We start from the raw sequence: 21,219 nt of genomic DNA on the forward strand, positions 1-21,219 counted from the left end.
CGCCATTTCGCATAGGACCTTAGGTCACACCAGTGGAGCTTCAAGACCTAAGGTGTACACAGTTACCGGTTAGACGTGTAGTGAGTATGTAAGGACTGTAAATGGAGGATGGCTTTGCACTGTTGTCACAGTTTGTGTCACACTTGACGTGCAAGTTGGGTTTCTTCTGCTGCATACCTAATGCATGGCATTGCTTGTGCACACTAATCTTACCAAGTCTTCTTGCACATTCTTTTCTTGTAGTGAAGCTTCTAAGGTGATTGCTTGGAAATACAAGGTCTCCTTAATAAGCATGCTATGACTGTAAAACTGTTGAAACAGAACTCTGATCTGAGGCTCAGGTACCTTACTGAGGATACAAGTATCCACAAAGTAAGTAATTAATTATTATAAAGATTTTTATAACGTATTGTCTAGGTAAGAAAATGGTATCTAAAAGTGGCATTTTTATAAAATCTGAGAGCATGTCCATATAGACAAATGCAAAAATAAGTCTTCAATTAACATATCCTCCTTCTTTTCTGGTAAATTCTTTTCTTGCACAAAGTCCTGCATTGCCACTTGGTTTTATTTCTGACTGTGGTTTTCTCCATTACCATAGAGCTGTGGGCTTCTCCTAACATATTTTTCTAAAAAAAAACATAGGTTTATATGACAGAGGAGACGCTTGATCTGCTCCTTGTGTACAAAACAACCACTTATGGATTGACCACAGCAACAAATATAGAAGAATTTGATAGCTTTGTTTTGGTTTTAATTTTCCTAGATGTCAGGCTGCTTCAATAGGCAAACACCCTTTGGTCAGGAAATTGAAGGATAGCAGAAGAGCAATACACCACTGTAGAAGCAGATTGGCAGTGTGTTGCAGGGAGGATTTTGCTGACATTCCCACTTCCTGAGTCTGACCACTCACGCTCACCAGCGTGAAAACCAGAACAGTGTTTTTAAGGGTCCATTGAAACTAAGTATATTAAATGCATGTTTGTAAACTTAATTCCTTGATTCAGATTCCAATTTCTAAGGTCACTGATCTAGTCTAGTGTCAGATGAGATCCAGATCCTATGTGACCTATATTAACAGAAAAATCTCCTTAAAACTTATTGCACTTGTTTTCCTTTCTTCATCTTTTGCAAAATCTTCCATCATTTTCTGATGTTCTGGTTTTGGCTGGGATAGAGTTAAATTTTTTCCTAGAACTTTCTAACCTTCCTAAACTTTCTAAACTTCACTGCTCTGTAGAAATCTGATGAATTTCTCCGGTTACCTTTGCACAGATGTCCATTTAACTCAATTATTCTTTTAAAGTCATCGCTCTAAAGCATGTTTCTCTTTTGGTATATTTTCCCTATATCTTTCCCTCTGGTGTAATTTCAGTTATCGTTTTGCAGTGGTTTTAACTTTGTGTGGCAGTTTTCAATGGGATTTTTGCTTCTGTCACCAAATAAATGTAGAGCCTGGAGCAACAACCTCGTGTCAGTAGAGCTTAAGAACTAAGAGAGAATTTGTTTATGCCTAAGTCAGATGAGTAAAAATGGTCCTCTGCTTGGGTGATAAGGTCGTGATTCTGCCTGTGATTAAGGCAAACTTTAGAATTACTTTACACAGCCTAAGCTATGTAGTAGAGAAAGTATTTTCAGGTGCTCACTGAAAGACTTTTGCCTGTCAGTTGTATTGAATGTATGATATATGTTTAAGCAAACTGGTCTTTGATAAGGGAGCATTGAGTGGACATCAAGATATAATTCTTGTGAACAAATAAATTTTGATTACACAAGAGATTTTGTTAACCATCTAGAAATATTTATATTTCTTAATTTGTGATATTAGTTTTTAACCATTGTATACCTTGTCTTTAAGCCATACGGAGATCACTGATTTCTCAAACTAACAACATCACAGTTTCCATAATAAAACAAGCAGAAAGTTTCAATGTCAACAAATTGCAAAAAAAAACCCACTCACAAATTCTCAACTGAAGTGAAGAAAACTGAGATGATCTAGAATGAATGCCGCTTTATTTATATTGTCATTTGCTAAAGTTAGCTGAGAGCAACAGAACTCTCCCATGTGCCCACTTCCCAAAATGGGCTCAACTAACCTGTGAGCTTCTGTTTTCTGGGTTTTTTTAGTATGGCACCATATTTTGAATATTCAACTTGTGTAACTGGTCTCTGGAGTTCAAAATTCTTTACAAAGGAGTCATCTATATGATCTACATCTGAATTCTTGCTCAAAGTCTATTCTGAATGAAGACAGTAAAACCTCCACATAATTGCCAATCCTTCCTCAGAAAAGCAGAAACATATATGTCTGTAGTATCTTTGAGTCAAATGACATCATACTTTCCATCATAACACTAACAGCCTTCTATGAGGACTGAATTTTACTAGTGAGTACCTTCATAAAAAAAGTCAGGGTCCTGCAGGATTTCACCAGGAATCACAGGTAAAGCAAGTAGTGATATTTGAGATTCACTAGGCTGAAGTCTCTGTGGTTTTGTCCTGGAAAAAAAAAATAATTTAGCTTCAGGATTTTGGTCTTACAGTTAAAAACATCATGGTAAGATATTATAAGCAACATAAGTATCTGTGATTATTTTATTTTAAATAGCAGGTGTTAATCTGTATGTCACTGTCAAATTCCGACTATGATAACAGCAGGCAGCTTTCTTGTGCTCCCTTATTAGATTTTTATTAAAAAAGAAAAGGAAAGAAAAAAGAGACAAAAAGAAAAAAAAACCCAGCTTGCTTGAGCCTGCTTGTCTTTCTGCTTTCAAAGAAATGCAGTACATGTAGGATCAACTGTATCTTTAAGTTCAGTATTTCTGTTTTTCTCATGTTACGACAGTAAAATGTAGCATTCAAATATGTCTGTTGCTCATTAATTTCTTCTATGCATTTGTCAAAGTTTCTTAAATATGCTTATGGTTATAGAATCATAGAATCATAGAATAGTTAGGGTTGGAAAGGACCTTAAGATTATCTAGTTCCAACCCCACTGCCATGGGCAGGGACACCTCACACTAGACCATGCCACCCAAGGACACCCAACAGAGCACTTCTTTCCTATCTGCATCATAAATAAGCCCTCAAAAATGCTGTCTCCAGGCTGCTTTCAAGTCTAATATTAAAATTTATATGTTTTTCAGATTTCATTTCCAAAATTATCATCCTCTTTATAACAGAAATTCATTTTCCCTGGCTATGACTTCCAATTGATTTCACATCATCATTAACTGCTATTTTAGTTTGTATGCATATAAAACTGCGTTTGAGCTAAGTTGTTTCTGTGTGTTGTGGTTTAACCATCAGGCAGCCAAACACTATGCAGCCATTCACTCATTCCACCCCAGTGGGATGTGGGAGAGAATCAGAAAAATAATAAAATTCCTTTTTAAAATTGAGATAAAGAACTCAGCACTATGCCAGCTGCTAGGAAGTAAATTAATTCTGTCCCAGCTGAAACCAGGACACTATTTCATAAAAACATAAGACCACCTGTAGTGAAATAATAACACCCAGATTGGTGGAGACATGACAAAGGATATACATCCATGAAAACAGTTTATGCGGCCCTACTTTGCTTTATGATGTGTTGTCAAGACTAGTCAGTCATATGTTTGCATTTTAGACACAGCAAACAGGAAAATTTTCAAGTATTGAGGCTAAGGTGATTCTGGCTAAGTAGATTTTCATTTTCTACTGCTGGTATCTGGTCTTTTCCATTTTTAACTAAGGGTAATGAGATGCATGCTGTGTTGTTCTTAGGGAACTCCATGTGTATGTCCTAATTGAATTAAAGAAATTGGCAATCATAATAAAAATATCTGTATTATATTGTCTCAGCAAAATCCTCTGTAATTGTGGTTAATGAGTTTTTGCTGTAATATTTATGTAATTCTATTAAGATATAATAATTTTTTTATATAAGAACTTTAAAAATTGGGTCAAGAAAAAGGGGTTCTAGCAGGTAATTATTTATCTAATTAGCAGCGTACAGAAAGCTGGCTTCAATAGCAGGGAGAATATATATTTTGCTTATCACTGAGAAATACTACTCAGAGTTTAGTCTTATAATAAAGTACCATTGAGTCATGTGTAATTAAGAACAGGAAATATGAAAAGGCAATATTTGCTGAAGTACTTAAAATTCAGCTGTTAAAACAGGAATTTTAACTTATAATTTCTTAATAATATTTTAGGGTTAAGTAGTGTTTTGGACTTACAGGTGTTTAAATTTCCTAAGTGTGGTTAATTTATAATGATAGGTCTGGTTAAGAAGTGAATTCCACTATGCTTACACAATCTTTTAAAGCCTTTAAGCTATAATGGAATTTTTCACACAAAACATTTGCAACACTGAAAACGTCTGTCTGCGTGCAAGTGTTGTTCTTTGGTAAAATTATAACTTGATGTATGTCTGATGCTTTAGTCATCCTGCAGACAAATGCCCCATCAACCTGAACAGTACATGACTAAGCTTTGTGCCAGACGGTAAAGAGAATGAGATATGACATATTCAACACACCCGAGTCATTATTTTGCTCATTATTGTCACACAGCTAAATGCAGAATCTTCTCTAGAGCCCTTTGTTCAAATCATATTAAATACCACGTGGCACACACAGCTACAGAAGTTTATGCAACCATATAGAAATAAATGTGGCCATAGCTACCACACATTCAATTACACTGAATAATTATTCTAATTTATTGAAGCTCTTGGGTTAGTTGAAGGATCTAAGTTTTCTTCCTGGGGCTAATCACCACTTATTTTAGCCTTTGAGTCTTCCAAGCATTTGCTGAAAATGAAGCTGACTTGTAAAAGACGGACTTTGATAGATGCTTTGATAGATGCTTTCTTATGTCCTAAACAACAAAATGTGCTTGGTCAGTTCTACAGAAGGGCAGTTTGAAAAGCAGGGGGGATTACCTACAAATGTCCTCTTTTCCACCTCATTATTTTAGGGGGAAGAAAAAGAAGGATTTGTTTATTTTTCCAAGAATTGCATGTCTGTCTTACAGCATTTTTCAACAAATAGAAAGAAGCAGACTGCTGGATGTAGTCAAGATCTTAAGGAATGGATGATCTGAGTGTGCAGACTTGCTGGTGATGTACCATCTTGGGGTGCATTGGATTACAAGTAATGCACACCTACCTTTCTACCTTCTTTAGACCTGTGACAGAGAATTCCCTCAAAATCCCAGACTCCAGAATGTGATTGGTGATACTCTCCTATGACAACTGAAAACAGACTTCAGAACTCTCCATCAGAGCTAGAGGGCAGAGACCATAGGTTTCACATACTGCAGTCCTAGTTTTAATTTGACATATCTTTCAACAGTGCTGTTATTTCACTGTGAAAGGCATAGCTGGAATTAAATGGATTTGCTTGATTCCAGTGATACAGTCCCAGTACGGCTTAAACCTATTTGAACAAAGACTTACTGACTGAAATCTAACATGGCTGCAGCAATTGACTGACATCTTTGAGCGTGACCTACAATTTTGATATGGATTTCTGTGCAATCACAAGTCCACTTTGCCTCATTTCTCTCTTCCCCACTTACTTGTCTTGAGTATTCTCTTATCAGAGCTGTTCCTCTGTGTTCAGGTTAATTTCCCTAGTGAAACAATCTGTATTCCTCACCAATGTGATGTTGCCATCTATCACATTCCTGACTCATCCTGCCCAGCCGCACCTACTTCTAGGAATAAGTATACATTCTCAGATGGACACTCAGGCACTCAAATGATAATAGCTGTCTGATCTAGTTTCCTGACCTCCTGCTTTACCTCCTCATAACAAGCTCACTTTAAGAGTGAAAACGAAGATGTTCTGAGACTCAGAGCTTACTCCTTCAAAGATGGGCTGTGTGAGGTCTCATCAGTCTTGTGATAATACTTGAAGAAGGCCCTAACAGTTATCTGTTTCTTGCAGTTATACTGACTGCTCTAAAGGAATCTGCTCTGACTCCTTTCACCCCCTTCATGTTCTCAGAATATCAGGACAACAACAATAGTACTATTCTAAGCCCCACCTGATATTTTCATGATGCCCAGCACCATGGCACCTACAGTCTAGATCTGCCACTTTAGGATGTGATCATAGCTAAGTTGTCTCTCCTGGAACTGTTTTTCTAAATGGTTGCACATAGTGACTTCTCATCTGCAGACCTGGCCAGCTAGGTATCCCAGGGCAGACTTGAAAACTCATTCATAGATCCATTGCTTATGTGTGTGGGCTGTGCAGATGCAGAAATTATAAAGCCCTACAGCACCAAAGTATTTAATAGTGCAAATTGAGTGTGTGTTGAAAGAGGGTTGTTTTGCTCTAATTTAAACATAATGAGAAAAATGATAAAGAGACTGATGAGTCAATCTCAGTCTTTGGTGCTCTGCAATGTCTGAGACTTTGAAAATATTGAGTGTGATGTTTCATACTTAAATTGCTAGAGAATGCACAGTGTTGGCAAAACAAAACATCTGTGCATCATGTTCATTGGTCTTGGCCGTGATTCTTCTTTTTTCCCATGAAGGATATTCTGTTATTTGAAATCTGTAGTAGATGAGATTAGACCAAATACAGTTAGAAGGAGAAAAGTATCTATCAGAATCTTAGTCATGGTAGAATGAAGAGTGAGATAAAAATGCCACATCTGCCAAATCAGTGCAATTAATAGCTGAAATGCTCCTTTGCAAAATCCTTATGTGCAGTGATAACAAAATGGTATCATATGTTACTACAAGTAGAAGGGAAACAATTCAGCATGTTCTACCAACTGCTTTATGTGTATGAACTAGTAGAGCCTGTTTGTTATTCTGCTAATGCTGTGTTGTGTTATTACAGCAATGTTCTCACCCACATATTGCAAGTTAATGATATCCTTGCCTGCTAATATCTGAGAACTGCTTTTAAAATAGGTATACATTTAGATAATACAGTGATGGACTTACAAAATGGAGATTAAAAAGACATGGATATAGACAGACTGGAGAGATTAAGAGATTTTGCAAGTTAAAATAATTGTTTAAAACCTCAAGTTAACCTACTTTATAATTAGAACATATCATAACCGTGGACTATCTTCTTAATTGTAAATAATTGTGTGCATGTTCACATCTGTCAGAGAGGGAAAGAGTGAATATCCAACCAGTCCTTCCAAGGGTCCAAGGATCTCTGGCTTCTGTGAGTCATGTTGCGCTCAGTTTAAAAAGGTTTCATCTGAAATAACGGGAAAGATCTGGAAATCCCCTTGCGTGTAAGAGAAGTGCTTGTGCAACACAAGCATGAACAGCAGCTGTTTAAGAATTTACTTTGTGAAGCAGCTTTGATAGGTCCAGGACAGGGGGTAACAGAACCTCTATGTGCCCAGTGCTCATTTTAATTTGTTCGCTTTTCTGCAGCCCACAGTGAGCAAGGCTTGGGAAGTTCAAGCCATTGTCATGCCCATTCTTGACCCTGCCGCCAGATTGGAGTATGTTCATCTGAAACTGCTTCTGTTCTGTGGGAACCATCATTGATATACTGTAGTGGCTTATTTTTAATCAGAATAGGTTTATACTGGGAACTGGAATCAGTTCCTAAAACTGACATTCCTGAAGGTAATAGATAAATAGAGAGGTATTAGATAAGAGGAGTCCAAGATGCTTTCACCACATAAAATCTCTAAGAGAAGCTTTGGAAATGTACTCTTAAACATGTAATCTTGTGCAGTCTGAATTTTATTTGCATAACTAAATATTCAAGGTGGAAGTGGTAAAGCATCAAGTCCCAAATCAAATTAAAATACCAAACAATAAAACCCATCTTACAAGGTGCCAACTACTCTGAGTGCCAGAGGTAGGAGAAGTTGCATACTGCTGTGCAGAAAACAGGGCTGTTACTGTGTTATGGCTCTATGGGGTTTCTGACTCCCAGTTTTATATTTATGCTCCTCTGTGTGGATTTCTGGTTGAGGTGATAGTGGTAATAGCTGATTACACCACAGTTTCATTGGCAAACCACAGTGAACCTGGCTTCTCTTCCCCTTTGGATTCTTGACATTGCTTAAATATTCTCTTCAGCAGGAGGAAATGCTAGTTCTAGCCACTAAATATAGGAAAATTACATTAAAAAATCACATACGCTAAGTTCTGTGGTCTCCACATACAGAGATGTTTGATTTCTCAGGAGAGTCTACAGAATGAGTAGTAGCAAGCCCCAATCTGACTTGTTCATTCACTTGCAGGTTCAGAGCTGCCCAGTGAAAACTGCTATACTTGAAGTACTTCTGTCTTTTTGACAGCACTTCTAACTCCCTTCAGGCCACAATGCTTCCTGGTGGTCACATCATACATGCCAGGACTCTGTTCATGTCTTCCACCAAAATAACCCTCTTTCTCCACCCCCTCTGAAATTGCAGAAAGGCCATCTCTCTACAAAAAAGTCAACAGCTCTGTGTGTGTGTGTGTGTGTGTCTTTGTGTGTGTGTGTACGTGTTACTTTGGTGTAAATTCTGGTGAATCACATTTATGGAATACATTTTAATGAAGACATGCTGTGTAGGAACAAACCACATAAAAAACTGGATGAAAGAAAGCAGGAAGCTGCAAGCAGCCACAAGAGGCTCTATACTAGCAGCTGAAAGTGAACTTAAGCAATAGAAATTATCAAGTATGAAAAATGCAGGGCTGTGCAGCTATAGCCATCTATAACTTGTACTTTTCACCTTTTGAAATGTATCTTTTTGTTAATCAGATCACACAGTTTACTAAAGGGGAACTTTAATATTGAGATGTCATGGCTGAAGAGCTGGCAGCTCACAGTGATATTTCTTGAACCTTATGAGAAGGGTTTAAAAGACCTTCAGATTATCTGTGTTCTTTTCTTAGCTTTTGGGTTTTGGAGTGTATAACTTCTAAGTAAATCCTATCCTTTTCCATCCAAAGATTCTCTTTATAGGTGACTCAACTAACAGAGGGATGATGTACTATCTTATAGAAAGAGTGAATAAGACTCTTCAGGAATGGCAAAAGACTCATGATGTTAAATGTTATCATAATATCAACAAGGGGAAAACATTCATCAGTTACTCCTACTACCCTCAGTTTTGGATAAGCTCAAACCAGAGACCAACTTTTGAAAAAGCCCTAGAACAACTGCTGCAGAGGTACCGTACAAACTCTATTGCCAGCTCGCTTGTATTCTCATTCTAGTCACAAATGTGTTTAACAGATTTTACAATTAAAGTCAGTAAACAATTAAACATAACGTGTGCAGGCTGTATTGTGTGGTTGAAAAATAGTAGAAAATGACATCAGGCCTCTGATCCGGATGCCAGATACAGTTCATTGAAATGCAATGCAATGCAGTTAAAATGTTTGCCATCTGTTTTAAGGTAACATGTGTTGTTTTTCCTTTCTGGGTTTCAGATCACGTCCCCTGGAGAACACAGACCAGACTGTATTAGTTGTAGGTGGTGTTCAGTGGCTTAATTCCAATCATCTGCAAATTATCCAAAAGGTGTTGAGCAGGTAATGCTATGTACTTGGTATTATTCCGAGTCTTGATATAATAAATTACAAAAACCAACTTAACAAACCACTTCATTTGTTTTCTCATGTGTGTGCACTTAAATGACTTTGAAAAACTCAGTGAAAAAGACACTAAAATGCAGTGTCTTTTGATGTTTCTGTTAAGTAAAATCTGTGAACTTTTTTTTAATTTGCCAAACAGGGAAAATCTGTCAAATATCCTGGTAATTATCAAATCCATAGGGATGGGCTTTCACCTACCAGTGGATGGAATACATTCTCTATCACAGGTAAGCTACAGTACATTTAGAGTGCATTTTCGTGGAAGACTTGTCATTTCAGCAATAATTTTACTGTCTGGTCAAAATATGTTACAACCTCTGCTGAGCAAGCTTTAAATGGATCAAAGAGAGATTAATGTTTGTATTTTCGCATACTGCTTGCTAATATGGATTCAAACCAATTTGCCGTATTTCACGGATTCCACGCTGTTTGAACAGCTATGCTCAGTCAGCCATCCCAAGAACCAGAAGAAGCTCCAATATTATAAGATGCTGAAGATGAGGAATTGAGCCAGGAATAGGCAGATTTCTCCTCATACCACATTGAGAATGGGCCCTCCTCAGGCTTCCTTCGTTGTTACTACTGGATCAGATTCAGTGGTCTGGCTGCATTGCACAGCTATCCATAAATCCATTTTAACCAGCCTATGAAACCAGAACATTACAGAGCAGTTGGAATGTAGTGGTGAATCTAGTCTGTTATTTGTATGTCAGTGGGGTGTTACAGTCAGTTTAAATCATATCCAAGACTCTCAGAGTAACAGATGGGCCCATTTCAATGCGCTGTGTAACTCATTCAATTCAATATTTTTATTTACAATTTGAAGGGTGGCTCTCCATTGAACTGTCCATAGAAAATATGTGGATGACACAGGGATGGGAAGAGCTGGAGGGCAAAAAGAAGTAAATGGTGCCTACTAGAGCTGTGCATAATGTTCCAGCTATTCACAGGTGTTGAAAAGAGAAAATTATTTGCTCTCATAGTTTAAGTACAGCACTCCTATCACACTGGGGACTGGTGCCCACATCTTTTCTGCAGCCGTAACACACTGTTGTAGGACCTACTGCTACTCTCACCCTTCTTTTTGCTATGGAGACTGCCCTGTCATATTTTCCCCATTCTTTCTAAGTTAGTATTATCTGCCTTGTCTCTACTGAATGTCTTCTTATTGCTTCCAACATTTCCTTAATTTATCTGGATGATCAAATTAGGATGCATTAGGGAAATTGTTGGCATCAACATGAAGAAATGTCGTGGCTTCTCCCATGGCTTTCAGCAGAGTTCACTCCTAGGAAGAAGAAGCAGAACTTTGATCAAAGGAAGGTGAGGCAATGATAGGAGGAGTATTATGGTTTCCCAGGTTTACCTTTTTCTGTTTCTTATCCAGTAAATTTATGAAACTCCAGAAATCAACTACATTGACCAGCGTAACTTACGTTCTCTTGCCTTTCAATACCGGAATCACATGCCAAATTATCCATGTGGTTTTGGTGCTCTGGACTTCCGGATTACGCCAGCTACTCTCAAAGCCCTTCTGCCTGCAATGTCAAATCCACCACTTTGCCAAATTTATGGCTAACATTTTTGTATTCCTGGCCTTCCTGCATCATCTTTAGAAATAACAATCTGTTCTTCGGTGTAACCATTTCTAAGATGCCCATGGCTCTATACTCATTTTTAAGAAACAGTCTCAATGAGTTTGATTTGAAGATTAATTTTAATTTACAGGAACAATTTCACCATTCACTACAGACAACTTTATAAAAGGATTTTTTTTTTTTTTTACACCTCACATTAGCTAAGTACATATTAAAACCAGTTATGCAATAATTATGAACAGCAGTAAAATCTTCGTATGAAAGAAGCTTCACAACTGCTGAAAAGTAATTATAATTCCTGCAAAAATCTACAACAGCCTTGGAGTAATAGCTGTTTCAAGAGTGAATATATAGTAATTCATGTCTGGAGCATAACATAAAAAGGACATGGAGCTGTTGGAGCAAGTCTAGAGGAGGCCATGAGGATGATCAAGGGACTGGAGCACCTCCTGTATGAAGACAGGCTTTGAAAATTGAGTCTGTTCACCTGGGGGAAGAGAAGGCTGCGTGGAGACCACATAGCAGCCTTCCAGTATCTGAAGGGGGCCTACAAGGATGCTGGAGAGGGACTCTTCATCACTGTAGTGACAAGACAAGGGGTAATTGGTCTAAACTTATACAGGGGAGATTTTGGTTAGATATAAGAAAGAAGTTCTTTACTGTGAGAGTGGTGAGGCATTGGAACAGGCTGCCCAAGGACATTGCGAGTGTTCCATCCCTGGCAATGTTCAAGGCCAGGTTAGACAGAGCCTTGAGTGACCTGGTCTAATGTGAGGTGTCCCTGCCCATGGCAGGGGGGGTGGAACTTGATGACCTTAAGGTCCTTTCCAACCCTAACTATTCTATGATCCTATAATTCTATACTTGCTTTACTGAAAATGCAGTCTTGCTATTCACTTCCATGGCAGAATAAAGTAACTTTTAAACAGTCCTTCTGACAAGACGCTACAATATTTTGTCTGGAATGCAGGCACAAATACAAAACCTGTGGAATGAAAACTTGGTTATTCTGGATACAGCAAAAAATTTTGGCTATGAAGTTGTTGACACCTTCGTCATCACCATGGGACGTTACAAAGAATTCCTGCAAGGGAAGTGTGGCTGCCATTTCCATGAGGTAATAGTTTACACCTATATCATTCCCAGATATTTAAGAGAGATTTTAACTGCCAGGTGCTTAGAAACAAAACTGTACACAATGAGGTTTGCATCTATAACTCAAAGTTAGGCCTGAATTTAAACCTCAGGGATAGCAGTTTGTAGAGCAGCACTTGTCCCTTGCTGCTCAGAGTGCAACAACACCCAAGGACAGGCTGAACTGCTGTAGTGGTGATTCCTTGAAATAAAATCAGGCATGCTCTTCTGCAAAGGATGTTGCATGGTTTCCAGGTTGTTGTATTATTTGCTGTGTGTTTTGTATTGATACCGCTTGTGTACGGACCCAGTTTATCTTTTTGCCACACCTCTGTCACACAAGTTTTGTCTTAAGCCTTCCTCACTGAGCAGCTGAGCAGACTCCCATCAAACCATAGGTACATCTAAAATGGAGCTTAAAATTGAAAGACCAGTCTTACTGCTGTAGATCTGTTTTCATATGTCTGAGAAAGATTTATCTGGGATAGTTATAGTGGTTGACTATACAAATAGAAGTGTAAATGTCACTTGTTGTCTCTCAGACCCATAATTCTCCTTTCTTCTTTTTCTGAAATCTACAGAAATTCTGTCTTCTGTTTTATAATTACTCAGCTGGTGAAACAAAGACATCAAAAATATATGAGTAGGGCAATTGAGAATATATTATTTTGTTCATTTGAAGCTCTGGCAAGGAATGCTCACAATATATTACAAATGACAGGAGTCCATGGATTAAATCAAAAATGAATAAGCAAACACATTATTATATCTAGGCACAAAATCAGCCAAGAGGCTGCCAAACCAGTGGAAGTAAAGAGTTTGAAAACCAAGATATTTAAAGTTTTACTGGTTTCCTTTAAGATGTATTTTGAGTATGTGTTATGTCTTTTTATAGTGAATGCTCTTCCCCATCAGCAAAAGAAGGATCTGTTTCAGTTTGGAATTTCTTGTACCTTATGTATATATAGCAAATGAAGAAGTGCACCTCTGGCTTAGTGTAGGTGACCCTGAATTAAAACAGGTTATAAATGTTGAGTAGCAAGTGATCAGATACCCTCTACCATTAGGCTGATGACAGTAATTTTTCCATATGATAGTTGAACTACCATAAGAACTGCCACCGACACCACCAGATTTTCCTACAGCTTCTAACCAAGCTCTTCCTCATATCCATGACACCAGTTTGTTGGTGTAAATGGCCAGTTCCCAGTTTCCTGGTATGAGCGGTTAGTCTACTGAGAATCCAAACACATCATTGATTCCCCAGAAAAGATCCATGAATCTTACATTACGTCCTTTGGAAACCTGAAAAAGCTTTGAGGAATAAAGGAGGCTCATATCTTTCCAGGTACTTAACTCCTGATTCACAGTCAAAATATTTCTTCAGTGAAAACTGGAATCATGCACTCAGACATGGTCAGTAGTCTCCTGCCTCAATTCATTGATGGATATAAGGACAGAGAAGCCTTCTGCTAACTCTTTAGTTAAAGTCATGTTTCACAGAGTGGGAGATTGCCTGTGAAGCTACAAGGATCTTCATTTTTAGTAATCGAATATGGGTTGTCTTTTTTACAAAAGACTAGGAAACTACCACAATTTATTCTGCTAAAACCTGTCTAGGGCAATAAAACTTGAACTGTCGTATCTTTCAGGAAGATTGCATTTCCTCTGAGTGATCAAACTAGGCATGGCAGGTGCAAGTTCTTCCATAGAATGAAATATAGAATGAGAAGAAATTGTTACCAAAAAGCTTGAAAGGAAAAAAGGATACAACGAAGGATGCCTCTTTGACGTCAAGATTTAATGAATTTATGGTGTTCCACAGTCAGCTGGGGGCTTTGAGCCTGTAAGAAGCTACTACTTAGAAGAAATCTCAGGATTTTGGTTAATGACTAAAAATGACACAAGCAAGTTGATGTGTCGTTTAGAAGACAGAACTCCATAAGTTATGTCTTATGGAGAAAATTAGAGCTATCAAAATTGCATAAATATTAAAAAGACTATCACCAACACAAGTGAAAGGCTAGCATTTTTCCAGCATGAATTTAGAATTTGTTTTCCATCAAAACAAATTAATTCAAATAAGAGATACCACCAAATGTTTTCTTAATCTCTCAAGAGAAGGATAAAATCCTTTTGCTTATTTTGCCAAGTCATGCCTATTTTTGTGTAAGCCTCACTCTTGGCCAAGCCTGTTCCCAGGACCTGGACTTGGGCAGGGTTAGTACAGAAGCTCCATAGAGCTTCACAGATACAAAGGTGGGCCATGAGACCAAGACTGAAGTGGAAGCACCAATTTTTGCTGTGAAGAAAGGTCAGGACAGCTATGATATATTTTCCATAAAAAGCCAAAAAAAGCAAAAATCTAAAAAAAAGGTTTCCTTCATCAGGCACCCACAGTATACACTGGAAAACAAAATATACTGTGGCTAATTAAACTTAGGAGTATTTTAAACAAAACAAACTGAAATTCAGTGGTGATGATAGTAAAATTCAAGCATAGGCTCCAGTGTGTCCTTGTGGTGTCTGCTGGCCAAGGACTAGCATAACAATCCTGGCTATTTTCTCTCAGCCGCAGCAGTCACCTTTACATAAAGCAGAATAAAAAAAGTTAATAACTATAAGGCTTTGCTTTTTCTCCTTAAGTATCACAGAGAGATAATATCAGAAGCAAAATACCAGGTAACAATGTATTTCCAAAAGAGAGTGGGGAGACAGTGAGCTGCCATTGGTTGGGACTGTGCTCCAGTGTGAGGCTCACTGGGACTAAGCACAGTTGTGGGAGCATTATCAGACCCATCTGACCTTATGTGTTGTGTGTCAGCCTCACAGCTGGTTTCCACCTCAGGCTCCTCAGCAGCTCACATGTTTTCAGCCTATTGCCGTGGCCTCTGTCCTGCTTTGGGACCAAACACAGCAGGCATGGTTAGTTAACCAATCCTTTAATCTACACTGCTCAGTACATGAGAGAGGCACGAACACAGCTCAGTTCAAATGGAGCTGGAAAAGGGGAGCAAGTCACCGAGCAGATATTTATGCAATGGATAAATAGTCCTGTGGAGTAAATGCCTCCTTCCGTTTTACTCAGACAGCTATGTTGACCCTTTTTTGCCTAGAACCCAGATGTTGATGTCTTCATGGGTCACTGCTGGTGCTCCCCATTTCCACAGAGCTTTCAAGTGAAACAGGGAGCTTCAAAGTAAAATATTTCAGTTGCTTTGTATGGAACTGGGTGGAAAACAGCAGGGCGTGATCAGTCATCAGCATTTTTCATGCGCTCCTCCATCATTTAGTATGAGCTCATGTGCAGATTTGTCCTTGCTTCCCTGCCAGAGGAATCTCAACCGAGAGTATGTGTTTCTGGGGAGGATCAGGGGAGAATTTGGCTCCCAGAGCTGTTAATGAGGCTTGAGAGGTCGTTGTGCCTGAAAGAAGCATAGATGTGCTTGAGAGAATCCATCAGCCACCAAAAAACCAGAATTGATCCTTGAGGAAAGCAGAAAGAAAGTCCTTGAATGCTTTTGATACCTCATTAGTTTTAACAGTTTTGTCATCAGTTTATTTCTGCATCTTGGCAAGTCGAGTTTCATCAGGTGCTAAAGCAGTTTGCACTAGGAAAATGGAATTTTGCCTTCGAGGACAGAGCCAAGAACACTGTGTAAAACCAGCACTTTTCATGTTTTAGGAAACCAGATGAAATAGATTAACTCTACTGCTTTGTACTTTCACTTTCTTTCTCTTAAAAAAAATTATTCCTAAGCTCGCAGAATGCAGCACCCCTCTTTAAATGCCATCTGAGCCAAAGCACAGCCATGTGGGAATGGAGGGCTGGCCATTCTGTGCAGTCAGAAAACAGGAATTGAAATGCATTCAGCTGTTCTCATTTAATTCTCACTAGCTGGCCAAACAGAAAACTACTTCTCCCGATTGTCCTGAGAAATTATTGTGAGTTCCCACCAACCCACTTCAGAGGGCCTTGGGTCACCCTGATAGCATAGAAATACACAGCTCTGTAGACCCTACGATCTTCACTCAGATTACCAATGGATTATATCAACCTAGGACAAAAGATCTTTCATATGTCTGTCACTTTCTGCCCAAACATCCTTCTCGGTCTATGCACACATGCAAACCTGACTTTTTAATTACCTCGTTCTTCACAAATGCTTATGGAGAAGTACATTGGCCAGCAATTATAAAGACCTTTATGGAACCTATATTTCAATTCAAATTTATTTCCTAATTTAATGGCAATGAATTCACAGTCACAGTATAAAAACTAGCAACCTTGAGATTTGGTATCTCAATCACTGCCTGGCTGCTGGATGAATATTAGATTACATTCCTGGGAGATTATGCCTAACAGGAATGCAGTTTGGGTGACTGGTTCAAGGTGGCATCGTTCTGAAGTAGTTGTAAAATCTAAGGCACTAATTTAGAAAAATGAACCTGCAGTAATTGCATGAAAACAAATAACAGCGCTTGGCTTAGCTGTATCAAATTGATCAGAGGATATATTAATTTTCTATGTGGATAATATTTGGTCTTTTTTAGTTCAGCCAGCTCCCTCATAGCCTTTTTGCCCAGTCATTCAAGCCTTTGAACATGTTAATCCTTCACATTTAATTTTGTTCGAATTGTTTCATTAATTATGAGCTTCATTACATATGAACATTGGTTTCAATTGTTCAGTAACCCTAAATATACATGACCTTTTAAAAAAGTTAATATGCTTCTGCATAAAAATGTGCATTAATAAATGAAATCTGCTTTTTCAAATGTCTGCTGTGATTGATCAAGTCAGAAAATTGATGGGCATAAGAGCTACCAAGTCAACATGATATTTTGAAAATAGGTTAACCACTTGGCCCCTTTTCTGCTTTCTCTGCATTTGCCAATGCCAGGGTCAGGGTCCTTTGTCCTGCATCTGTGCTAGGTCCTGAAGTTTTGTCTCTCTTGACGTTGCTTCATTATTCATCAATGACTGTGTTTTCACTGAGATGAGACCTTCAGCATTTCACAGGAGATCACCCCCCCAGTCATTAGTCTACTGACAACCCTACCTTTCACTTTCTCTCTCATTAGTCCCACAGCTGTTTGTTTATACCATACAGATTGAACATGGTATACCCAAAAATATATGCATATTTGGGAGACAAGGAGGAGCATTCTTCTGTAGTAAGTCACTGAACCACATTGTGGTTATGTGAGGGTGATGCCCTGGGGAAAGGGATGTTAAACTGCACTGTAACTCCCTTCTTGGAGAAACATGACACGAGTGTTTTCATCTTAACATGGAGCTGGGCTGGGTTTGCAGCAAGATCTGAGAGTGAAACATTCTCACAGGAATCACAGCTGAAACACAGCATGTGTTCCTCAGGTGCTTGGGATCAGAGCAGGATTTAAACCTTCCTGCAAGTCAGGGATGTCTTAAGTTTATTTTTTTCCCATGGTAAATACACAGACAAGTTATTATCTCTGAATTTTGTTGTTCAGATAAATTGTCCCTAATGAAGAGAACGGTCTAGTATATAAAGGCATTACGGAATCAACCAACTGAGTATAATGGGCCTATACATAGATTTCAAGGCTCAAGTGAATAAAATTTTGCGCTTTAGTTAGTATGTAACATAAAAAGCTGGCTCACTAAAATACTGTTTGTGAGCAAATTGCAGCTCAAGGTAAGAGTGTCAGGATCTGCTTTGTGGAGAACTGTCTGAGCATTTCTGTGCACACAGCTGTGTATCTATCCTTCTAGGTGCAGGCAGAAAGCACTCACATATGTCACTTCTATTGCAGGTGGTGAAATCCAATCCCTCTGAAGAAAGTCCACACATAACAATGACGTTATCAAGGCACTACACACTGGGGAAATATTTCGGCAGTCAAAGCAAGCCATCACAACTGCAGGACTATGCAACAAATTCACAGTCCCCATATCATGTCCGAGGTCCAATAAATCAAGTTTATTCTGAAATCCTTCTCAGCAGGCTCTGTGCGAGTAGGAGGGAGATTGTCAGCACATAGCCTCTGCTGAATATAGTACTGGGACTCGAGATGTGCCACTATGTGAGTGATAGTAGTGAAAGACCATGGTGAATTTCTGACATGCTTCTTTGATTGGCTGTACAGACACCAACAGTTTGGGACACATGGCATTTTCCCTAAAACTTTATGAAATCAAGGTATGCCTGGCAACTCTGTGGTGTCAAAATGGAAGACGGAGGTTTGCAAAGGAGAGAAGAGGGGAAGTTACTTGAACTGTTGCCAAAGGCTAGAACAGCTGCAACTCAAGCAACTGTGTATTAATGACAGTAAAGAGAAAGAAATATATACACTTGAACTATTTGGAAAGGACTGCTTTAGCTTTTCAGCACTATCTAGTTTTCTATTTATAGAGACACTGTAATATTTGAATGTATTTGGAAACTGGCTACATTCCATTTTAAAGAGTTTTATTTTATGTGGATGAGTTCGCCTTCGATGTCAAAACTTTTCTGTTTAGACACTTGGTTTATACAATTTGAAAATGCCTATTAGCCTTTTACTGAGGATGACAAGTTTTGAACTCCAGTGTTTTTAGTGAAAACACACCCCTTCTTTGCATCTTAGGTGGAATAGATGTCTACTCTATTTTTTGCATGTTCTAAAGCTAATCTAGAGATAGATTACTTAGACTCGAGACTGATTACAATTGTCTTGATATAACATGTAAATATATCGAATATGTTAACATAACCCTTACTTATGGTGTCACTTTAGGAGAGTGGCCATATGCAGGAATACTGCTTAGATATGTGCTTCAGTGTCTACCTTGGCTAGTAAGCCAAGCAAGTATTCTCCCAGCATGGAAGTGCCATTTCTTTAATGATTTATTATAAAACACTGCCAATGTGTGAAGCCAGAACAACAAACGGAAGAAAAATACCCTTTGCAAGCACACATAAGAAGTTCAGGATATGGTTTTTAATCTGTCATGAGGAATGCGTGATATGATGGGAGCATGATGTACTGCCTTGTGTCTCATGCATAGCAGGGACAAGACCTTTTCTGAATGCCAGTTTCATGCTGTAGCCCAGCTACATCACTCATGTTTGCAGACCTACTCTGGGTGAAACCCCAAGGAAAGGTTTTACCACTGCAGGGGGGAGCTGTCTGCTGATCTGCCACAACATTGGCAGCACACTCATTCACAGTTGTGTTGCCCTGATGGGAAAACAAGTATGATCGAGGCTTAGCAGCTGGGTGATGAGTTAATGGCACCCATAAGACTGTTCTGCCTTCAAATTATCCAGTTAATATCCAGTATCTTTATGAATCCAGTCATGGAGCAGGGAATCAAGACACCTCTTTCTCCCATCATACACTAGAGAGGGGAGTCAGAACCAGGTAAGTACAAGTCTAATGAAGGATCCACCAAGCTCTGAGGCATGCTTCCTCCTTTACAATTTTACATATAATCCTCCACTAGCTTCTGCTGTCTTTGGGAAAGGAAGCTGCAAGCAATGTCAGTGAACAAACAAATAAGCACAGAACTAATCACCATTTTACAGGCCTTAGTAGCCCACAGTGTATAGTCCTGCTCCTATATAGAAGTAGGGCTAGAAATTCATGACACCATATTTGGGATTTGCCAAAGATCCTTACACTCACCACAGTTTGTATCCCTAGCTATAGTTTTGTACATTCTTGCTTCAGATAATATATGTGAAGATATAATGGGAAATTGTCATGCAATATGGAGTTTGGCTTCCCTAGATGATACAAAGATCCTCCAAAAGAGGATTTGACATATCTAACTTAGGAGACTTTCTGCTATACTGACAAAGCTCCTAATTCTACTTCTGTTAAGGTTTTTTGTGTAGCTCGTTTAAATCCACATGCTGTTATTGTTCTGTACACAGTTGTTTTTAAAGCATAAACTGGGGGTTTATGTTTTTGGGTTTTTTTATCAAAGCCTATTTCTGAAACATCAGCTATAATGATGAAAAGGAACAAGCTGACTTTGTTATACTGCAGCTGATATCAGCAAATGTGCAAATCATCACTTCTGCTTTCACCACAATATGGTTTATATGTGCTGTACACCCAGATGTCTTAATGTTTTCCAAATCTTAATGTTTTCCAATTGTATCAAGTGGATATTTCCTGTGTGTTTTCTATTTTTTACATGTCTATGTACATATATATGTCTGTAAAAAGCCATTGGCAAATTGATCTTTATTTAAAGGAGTTCTTTGAATGAGTTTTTCCAACACTATATATGATCCATGTAATATTAGGAATAAACAAAGGGAAAACTAAAACAGGCAGACTAAAACAGGTGCCAATGTACATTTTTCATTATTTAACTTGTTTAAAATACATCTAGCATTTGTAGGTATGCAAAAAAGGAGAGCTGAGATCGAAGTGGAAGCATTGCTTGCTAATACACATTAAAATTCACAGATTAAGACAATAAAAAAATTTACCATGTTTGAATTCCAGTGAATGTGTTGCTATCAATGGTTTACTCTATATTTATCACATCTGCTGTGACATTTTGCCTGAATAACCATTAAAGTGTTCCTGCTATTTTAAGACTGATTGATAATGCAGAATTTTTCCCTCCATATATTTACCTTAGTCCCATTACTTACCATAAAAATAGCAAAGGACCTAATTGTCAAGATGAGTTCCACCTCCTAATACAGGCATGAATGGCCCTGGAACTGGTACTAGGACTGAAATAATCAAGTTGGGGAAAAAGTACACCAGGAAGTGGTGTTCCCTGATCAATATCTGCCCAGTAGCACACAGAGTTTGGCCTGTAACCAGAGTATTCTTTCAGCTACAAGTAGAGAGACTGAAAGTGTGCTGGAAATACATAGATAGATAGATAGATAGATAGATAGATAGATAGATAGA

At 38.4% G+C, this 21,219-nt stretch overlaps 1 protein-coding gene across 3 annotated transcripts in view; it reads left to right on the top strand.

Moving 5' to 3' along the window:
• The window catches only part of CPED1 (cadherin like and PC-esterase domain containing 1), a 153,522-nt gene extending 132,630 nt beyond the window's left edge, over positions 1 to 20,892 (top strand). For all 3 annotated transcript variants that reach the window (XM_057412198.1, XM_057412195.1, XM_057412197.1), the window contains 5 exons: positions 8,933 to 9,153; positions 9,416 to 9,517; positions 9,720 to 9,807; positions 12,149 to 12,295; positions 18,112 to 20,892. In XM_057412198.1, coding sequence (XP_057268181.1) covers positions 8,933 to 9,153; positions 9,416 to 9,517; positions 9,720 to 9,807; positions 12,149 to 12,295; positions 18,112 to 18,339 — 786 coding nt within the window. In that variant the 3' untranslated portion in view covers positions 18,340 to 20,892. The remainder of the gene's footprint in view (positions 1 to 8,932; positions 9,154 to 9,415; positions 9,518 to 9,719; positions 9,808 to 12,148; positions 12,296 to 18,111) is intronic.
• The last annotated feature ends 327 nt before the right edge of the window (positions 20,893 to 21,219 follow it).

Source organism: Pezoporus wallicus, unplaced genomic scaffold (assembly GCF_028554395.1).
Source record: "Pezoporus wallicus isolate ANWC-B61680 ecotype Strahan unplaced genomic scaffold, APGP_CSIRO_Pwel_v1 contig_3858, whole genome shotgun sequence".
Taxonomy (NCBI): domain Eukaryota; kingdom Metazoa; phylum Chordata; class Aves; order Psittaciformes; family Psittacidae; genus Pezoporus; species Pezoporus wallicus.